The following is a 9,151-nucleotide window of genomic DNA, read 5'->3' on the forward strand; positions in this document are numbered from 1 at the left end:
ATGGTTTTATAAACATTTTAGTTGGTTAATATTATTTGATATACTAAAATTGAAATTAAAACATTACAACAATTCTATCAATCAAATCTGCAGTTTTAAAGAACCGCAGTTTTTAACATTGAAAATCTATCTTTAGTGCTGTAAGCTGGCACTATTCTCGTTAAACATTTTTCTTAATATTTTAAATTTTTTTATTTTTTGCATCTCCGATTATATTTCCTTTTTTAAGTATTATAAATGATTTTTTACTATATTTATATATATTTATAGAATATTATCCATTAATGTATAGCATTATGTATATTATACAAAATTTTAATTTTTTAAAAAGTAATTCATTAAGTAAAAAAAAATATATTCACTTAGGATCAGTTTTTAATATTTGAATTATTTAGTTTAGTGAATTAGGATGAGATGTTTTTGAACCCTATGCTCCATTGGGAGATGAGGATGACAGAAGAAGAAGAAGTTTTGTATCTTACTCTTTTTACAACTAAACAGCGTCTTTATGTTATAAAAAAAAAATAATATTAAAAAAAATATAGTTATTTGCATATATTTATAGTTACCAATTTTACTTCTATTCTTCTTCAACAACTTCGATATCCTTCTCTTGTTCTTTCTCATACAGCAATAATTAATTTTTATCACAACTATGAGTTTCTATTAATTTAATTTTAATAAAAAGCTTAACCTATTTTACATTATTTTAATTTTTGTTATTTTGATTTGAATTAGTATAAACAAGGTTAAGACGATTACAATTAATAGGTCATTAATAAATTTCTGAACACAATATAAATTACAAATTAGTCACACCCCACGCTTGAATTTAGTTTTCTCCAAATCCAGAACAAGCATAATATTCAATATCTTTCATTATTTAAGCACTGCAGTTATTATGATTAAATTTACTAATTTCTCTCATTTTATTACAGATAATAAACAAAGAAGATACACGTCGTCCACAAAGAAAGCCTTCAGAAGGTCAGGCTCGTGCCAAATTTAATTTCCAAGCCCAATCAAGCTTGGAATTATCATTAAATAAGGGTGAACTGGTAACATTGACACGTCGGGTGGATGATAACTGGTTTGAGGGAAAAATAGCTAACAGAAAAGGCATCTTTCCAGTATCATATGTAGAGGTTAGTAAAAAATATTATATGTATATAACATATAACAATAAAATTTCATTTTAGGTATTAACTGACATTGGTGCTGAAGATATTGCTGCAAAAACCGTTATCACAGAACAAAGCGTTACGAATCTACGCCCTTCATTGGACACATTACGCACAAATATCAACCATGAGTTCAATGTTTTAACACAGAATGGCAACCAACCACCGAACGGCATATTGAAGGAAACCAAGAATCTACATAAAACAGATTTGCTACATGTGGACACAGTTACCGAACAATTAAAGTAAGTAATCACAATTCAAGACAATATATTATATTATATTATCACTGGATATTAAATTCTATTATTCGAAACTTAGATACCGTGCTCTCTACAAATACCGACCACAAAATTCCGATGAACTTGAGCTGTTAGAAGGCGATATCGTGCATGTGCTGGAGAAATGCGATGATGGTTGGTTCGTTGGTACCTCACAGCGAACGGGTTGCTTCGGCACATTCCCCGGCAATTATGTTGAACGCCTCTAACCACAAATAAGAAATTTGTTGAAGGTTTTGTTGTTGCGTGAAGGATCTTATCTTCCACATATATAATGTTTATATTTAATGAGAGAAAACAAAATTAGTTTAAACACGAAATAATATTATTAATGCTTATATTTTTGTTGTTGTTAAAACTTTAATTAAATTTGTATATTATTTTTAAAAATTATTTATTTAAACACGTTAATGCTGATATAATGATATTTTAACCCAGATAAATACTGAGAACTGCTACCGAAGTAGAAACACGTACAAAGTAAATATTTATGGCTAAAAATCTCCAAGCGAATGTTAATACATAACTAGTCAAAGCTATTCCCAAATATAACGTACCATACGTGAATGCAAAAAAATAAATTATTATTTAAATATTTTGAATCAAATTTTGAAAGAGAGATTCACTAAATAAAAAGCATGAAAACATATTGAAAAACAAAAATCAAGAAATTGTTTACATACAACTGAACTTGTGAAAAATGATTGCCAATGCAGCTTATGCCTAAAAATGATGCCAATTATATAATCTTGATTATATAAATATATATATATTTAATTCATAATATATATAATAAATGTGTATGTTTGTGCGAAATACTTGATATTATTTTAAAATGCCTTTAACAGCAAACGAATATCTATTACAGTGCCTTTCAAACTTTACTTAAAATTGTTATTTTTCACTCAAATTACAAAATTTTATTGGCATTACTAACATTTCATGGAATAACATTAAAACTGTTTAAAAAATATATAAAATAAAAATTATTTATAAAAATTGTATGAAAAATAAAAAAATAATTGTAAAACTCACAGTTGTTGCAAATAAAATTTAGAAAATAAAAACAACAAAACACAAAGTATGATTTTTTATTAAAATTATTTAATTTGCTTCAAAATTATTTATCACTTTTGCTTCAATATTTTTTCAAATTAAAATTAATTTTGACTAGAATAATTATTAATTTTTAAAAAAAAAATTATATTTATCCAATAATAAAAGATTGCTATCGCAATCTTATAACATATACCAGATATGTTAAATTAGAGTATTTATTCATATCCAAGCAATGATTTTTTAAAAATTTAATTTCAATTTTAAAAATTTTTTTGTTTTAAAATAATAGGAAATTTATTATTAATAGAAAGTAACACATAGATAAAAAATTTAACACTTACACTTGAAGACAACTATTGCTCTCAAAGTTGCCAGGAGGAGACTAACTAACCATTGTTTCCAATATGTCTCCACGTTATATTCTTATTGAATTATTTGGTCTTTTAGATGAAGCTAAGGAGTTTCGATAGATACACTTTTGTGATCTGAGATCTTTTAGATATCCGCTTTGTCTGTAGTTTCGAGTCGATTACTCCTTTCTGTTTTTGTTCAGTCATTTTCCATTCTGGAAATATTTGGAGATATATATTTTACTTAAATTAAGTTACTATTTTTTTTGTTAATATGTTTTACTCTAATTGCTTTTAAAAAAATATTTATTTATATATAAGCTATTATTACGAACAAAAAAAAATTCTTCTAAAACCTTTCTAATTATTTATTAATAGGAGAGTTTATTTTAGAAAATTTTTTAGCTATACAAGCTTGCGAATAGAAAATTAGTTTAAATTTTAAGTTAAATTGAAACATTCTCTAAAACTATAATCACTGCTAGACTCAAAATTTTTTACTAAATTATAACAAAGCAAGCAAAAACAAAATGAAGTTTATATATATATATATATATATTGTCTTTGATTCCTTCTTCCTATTTATAAACACATTTTTAAAGTTATGAAGAACTATGAACCACATGAGAACCAGCATTATCATTAGTTTCGAAATCTAATAAAACATCACATTTTCCAATAGTTTCTACTCTAGACTCAGTAGACAACTAAGAAGTCGACCCATTTATTGACGAACAAAAGAAACTACGCATAAGTTGTTCATTTCATTTGTTCTATTGTATAGCGGAGAAATATGAACGATAAAGGTCCATGATAAACGATACAAGATTTTTACCTTGTATGCATAGCTCACATTGATTATGACCTACTCTTCTTTCCTAAGAGAAAATTTAACCGTTGTTATGACTTTACACTACTCCCCGAAGCAGTGACGTCACTAGGCGTCAGCGATGTCGGCGACCGCCGACGGCCTCGCGCCCCCAGGGGCCTCTAAAAAGTTACCAAGTGTGGATTCTAAGCACTTAATAAATATTTTGAACAATTTGATTTGATAATGGCATTAACCATATTCGAACTATTTCCGAATGTTTATATAGTAACCAGATTCATGTTCACAGTTCTAGTCAGTATAGCTCCGACGAAAAGAAGTCTTCAAATTTAAAATTGATTAAGACATACTAGAAAAGTATGATGATCCAAGAGAGACTATCTCCATTCGAAATTCTATAAACTGAAGCGAAAATAGCAGCTGACGCAAATTATGTTATAATTTTAAAAAAAATTGAGTGAAGCTAAAAGTAAGAAAATTCATTTATTTTAATTTGTGTTTATTTTAAATTGATTATTTATTTTTACAACTGGGTTATAAAGGGGGCCTCGCAATTCTAATGTCGCCGACGTCCAGAGTTAGTCTAGCTCAGCCACTGCCCCGAAGTGTTGGAAATCAACACACTATCCTCTAAATAATTTTTATTCAAAGCCCAGGCACCATATTCACTTAGATCTCTTAGGTCACTTAGGTGGCATATAACATGTGGTCATTAAAATTTTATTCTTCTTCACTGTCTTAAAGAATCCTGATCAATCTTCTCATGTTTCACGCTTTTTGTTGTTTTTAATCTACAACTCTTCTATACTAATTCATAATTAAATACTCTCTCTTACTAGGAAAAAATTCGACCGATGTCATGAATTGTCATCAAAACCTTAATATTCTTCGAATGAACATTCCACCCTCTCACATATTTGAAAACATGAGGCATTAATAATACCTAGCTTTATATCGTAATGAGACTGGCTTGCATTAGTTTCGAAATCATACTCTTTTAGATTGCACTATAGAATCGATAGTTTTACGACCCAGTTCACTTTTTATACCTAATATATTGTACTACAATTTACGCCTAACCAATCCTTATCACCAACCATAACCTACCTCTTGGTTTACTTGTTGTCCATGCTCCTATTTAATGTATTATTATTAAAAATCTGCCATTAATTACTGGAATTTGGATTTCAACTATTTTAGCATTCCTTGCTTTTTGTGGTCACTTCTTACACAAATTAAAGAGAAACCAATATGATACTGTAAGGGCTGACTTAGTTTTAAGAAATTAGCTATCCTATCCTACTTTATAGAAAACAATCCATTCGAATATTCTTGCTGGGGTAAAAATTGGGGAAAATTCGTCATTATTTAAAAAAAAAATATTTATATTTTAAATATATGGTATATAATATATTATTAGGTTAAATAATTAATATTTTCCTTTATATATAACTATATATTGAATTATATATTTATATAAATAGACAAATCCGACGAGCTGAATTTTGGTTTTCGACGTAAGAGTAGATGAAATTTGGTTTCAATATTACAATATGATTATTAAAGAAGAAATTACAAAATATATGGAACTCAAACAAATATATTACATTCTACTGTATATAAAATAATAATATATTGGATTAAACTAATTTCTTTTCAATTTTCTATGCTTAACGATTTCTTTATGATTTGCCGAATTCGTATTGCACGAAATGAAGAGTTTCATTACCAACGATCATACACCGATTTTCGTCACAGCGATTTCAGTGATTCGTGCGACAAGATTTATATAATCCAAGATACTTAATTTTGGTTGTTTAGTTGGTTGATTGAAGGATCATAAGTAAAAGGAACTAATTATAATATTATCCATTTTCAAGATATCTTTATATAGTTTATTAGTTGCATTGCTTGTGAATTTCATAGAATATCGCAAAGTAAAAATTTATTATGTAGTATTACTGTATTCCTGTGTTGATTTCAATTCCACTTCGTTTCTTCGGCGTCGCACTTGAACAAATTGTCATTTGCGTTTCGTCGGCGGCGTGAAGTGCATTTGTTAGGAAAAATGCAAAGTTTTGTGCGTACAAGTGCTTTTTATAAATAAAAAATAAAATAAATAAAGTGCATTTAGCATTTCTAATGCATTAAGAAATATATTTGTGAAAAATGTTTGGAAAATAGTGTTGTTTTAATAACATCCGGTCTCCGTATGAAAAAATCCAACGCAAATATTTTACACAAAAAGAGAAAAGCAAAATAGTGGAAAAAAAAAATTAAAACCCAAATTAAATGATTGTCGTGAATTAAGTAGTATATCCCGGTAGTTTTGGGACAAAAAAATGGGTAAGTCGAGATTAATAAGAATCCAAAATCTTTATTTGTTTTGTTTGCAATAAAATTGTTATTCAAATATTTTCATTGTTGCGTTTTGTATATTTTGGTTTGTATGTATGCTTGTGTGCTGGCTCAATCGATACTTGCTTCTTCAAGGACAACCCTCGTCCAAGGAATTTTACATATTGTTAATGCAATTTTGCCAATTTTGCTAACCAATATTGATTCATCAAAAAATTTTCTAAGAATTCCAAAAATTTACACTCGAATTAAAATTGTTTTGTTCAGCATGGTTTTTTTTTGTTATCTTTTGTTTTTTATTTAACTGGAAACTGGAACACATATGCATATGAACACATATACACACATGTTTAAATAATTATTAACTTCCTGTCATTCAAAAAATAAAAATATAAACAAAAACAATTCTGCTTGATAGCATTTTTGCTTGCTGCTGCTACTGCTGCCTTCTTTGTTGTTGCTGTGCTGTTGATTTTTGCTGACCACCCAAAATCTTTGCAGTCAGAAATGAAATGAAATGCACAAAACAACACTCGAAAACAGAGCAAAACAAAGACAAAGAATCGAACGCAAATGTGTTTATTTTTATATTTAAGCTTATCTCCGCTGCGTCTGTGCGTCTGTGCGTGGGATTTTTCTTATTGGACATAAATTTTTGTTAATGGAGAGCAGAGCTTTGTAGGCAAAAGCAAATAAATTTGTTTTTGTTGTGAAACAAAATATACCGCAAATGCATGCTGTGCCTTTGCCGTCACCGTTGCCGTTGCCCGTGCCGTGTATAAAAATGAATTCCTTCAAAATGTGCATGTGCCGGTCGTTATTATTCATCGCCACTTGAATTTTATTAATAGTTTTTGATGAATTGGAGCGTTTGGAGCGTTCCGTGTAGCTGATATCGTCGTATTATCATTTATTTTTAAATGTTACATGACAGACTACACTCGATTTTAAACAGAACCACTTAAAAAATCAAATTTAATACGAAAATATAATACAAAAATGAAAGCACAAATCAAAACACATAGGGAAGGGAAGGAATGCTTCACTTGGTACATTAAGCAATTTAAGTTGAATTAAGTTAAATGATTTTTATTATAATATAAAATATACATATTAAAATATTATTGTTTAAATAAAATATCCTTGGTATTATATAATTAGGCCGTGTGCGAGTTCGAGTAAATCGAGGTAAAGTAAATTGGGATTTTTTACACTGCACTTACATAAATATTTATTTATTTATTTATTGCACTTATTTATTGTTTTTGGTTAAAAGTTTTCAAATTTATTTATAAAACATCTTATACAATTTTCACAATGGTAACACCTAATTTACCAAATTTTTATCTAATTTACCCTACTCAAAAATCTGGTAAATAATATTTGTTATCATACCGACATAATTTACTATTTCCCTCAATTTACTATCAATTTACTCGAACTCGCACACGGCCTTAAGTAATTAAGCAAGAGATTAAAAATTGCTTCGAATTCAGATGAAATATATCAAATTTCTCAAAAGCTAAATGGAAATAAAAAATAAATTTACCTTTTTTCTATGGTGAGGAAGTAGAATGCTTTATGCACCGTCAAACCGACCGTCGTCGAAATGGTTTCATTGACTGCCTAACATATTTATGTAGTATACGTACTAAAACACCCTCTCTTTAGAGAAACTTATTCGCCTTGAGGAACCGCTTTCGCATTACTTCTCGCAGAGTCCATTTTATATTGGCATTTAAGCCATAACATATCCCTTCTTCGGAGCGACCTATTATCCCCGAGTAATCACTTTCGCATTACTTCGGAAAGGGTTTGTTTTATGTTGGTATTTAAGCCATAACATGTCCCTTCTTCGGAGAGACTTGTCCCCGAGGAAACGCTTTCTCATTACTTCTAGCAGAGTCGGTTTTATGTTGGCATATTAGCCACGCCATCGATCTACATCTAAATCCACTGATGACTGGCATATTCATTAGCTTATGTTCTGCTTTTCCTTTTAAGGTCTAATTCTTTCGCTTTGAGAAGTTCGCATTCGTCGTTCTCATCTTTTCAACTATATTGAACCAATAAATCCGAAGTTATTGGTCCAATACAGACTTTTATTGCTTCTGTAAATGTGGGCTAACTATTATAATAAAAGAAATTGTGTACTGCATCGTCACAGTCTCCATCGCTATAAATGTAACCAAATAAATCTGCCATTTCCATGCGGTAGAGGCACTTACAAAAGTATCCATGTCTGGTCAGCAATTCAATATGATATTAATTTGTGTTTATAATTATATCGTAGGTCTTTAACTATGATCATAAATTCTCTATCCGTAAGAATTTCAATGTCGTCTGCTTTTACAAATTCGTCACTCCCAAAACCGTGACTTGGAAACAAGGTATATATAAATTCATTAATTTTCCTTTTTTTTAAATCACTTATTACTTATTTATTTATTTTGTATCCTAGACCCCATGATTGGCATACAACCTAAGGGTCTGAAATCAACAATTTTGATTGACATTTACAAGTTCTTCCCACTTTTTTGCTTGTGCCAATCGCATGTTTTCAGTTCTTTTTGGCTTGGATGTAGTCTCGACCTTCTGCTTCATAGATTCCATTACGTCTAGCTCTCGTACAGCATCTTTAAATATGTTCTCCTATTGTTCTCTTATGTTTAATACTGAATTGGATGTGGATAGATGGATGTGTCCCCGGTACCGCCAGTGACACATCTAGGGAGGCACGACTGTGAAATGGTCCTTTAAAAAATAATCTCCTCTTCAACTCCTTAGTTCAAAATAGTACTCGTTAAAGTACATTCTGAATAGCATTCGTGGATTATTTGGAGGAAATCTCCAAAATGCATTTATAACCTAATTTCAAGTTTATATGGTTGTGCGGTATAGCAAAGGTCTAATAAGCCTAAGGGTGTTACAACGATATGGCGACAACCACTTCAGCTAACCTAATAAATAAAATCAAATTATAGACAATAAATTAACTTCTCAATTAACTTAATAAATTTGATAAAGAGTTATTCATTTGTTAGTCATGATTTGACAGCACTGTTTTAGTGACATATGTTAAACTAGATTTGT

At 29.4% G+C, this 9,151-nt stretch overlaps 1 protein-coding gene across 1 annotated transcript; it reads left to right on the forward strand.

Annotated features, from left to right (window-relative positions):
* Positions 1-932: 932 nt before the first annotated feature.
* LOC119684929 (sorbin and SH3 domain-containing protein 2-like) lies at positions 933-2,460 on the forward strand (the record flags this gene model as incomplete). Its single annotated transcript, XM_038099070.1, has 3 exons — positions 933-1,145; positions 1,200-1,426; positions 1,503-2,460. Coding segments are annotated over 3 exons (609 nt in total), but the record flags the coding sequence as incomplete, so codon positions are not given.
* Positions 2,461-9,151: the final 6,691 nt, after the last annotated feature.

This window comes from Teleopsis dalmanni, chromosome 2, assembly GCF_002237135.1.
Source record: "Teleopsis dalmanni isolate 2A chromosome 2, ASM223713v2, whole genome shotgun sequence".
In the NCBI taxonomy this organism is placed as follows: domain Eukaryota; kingdom Metazoa; phylum Arthropoda; class Insecta; order Diptera; family Diopsidae; genus Teleopsis; species Teleopsis dalmanni.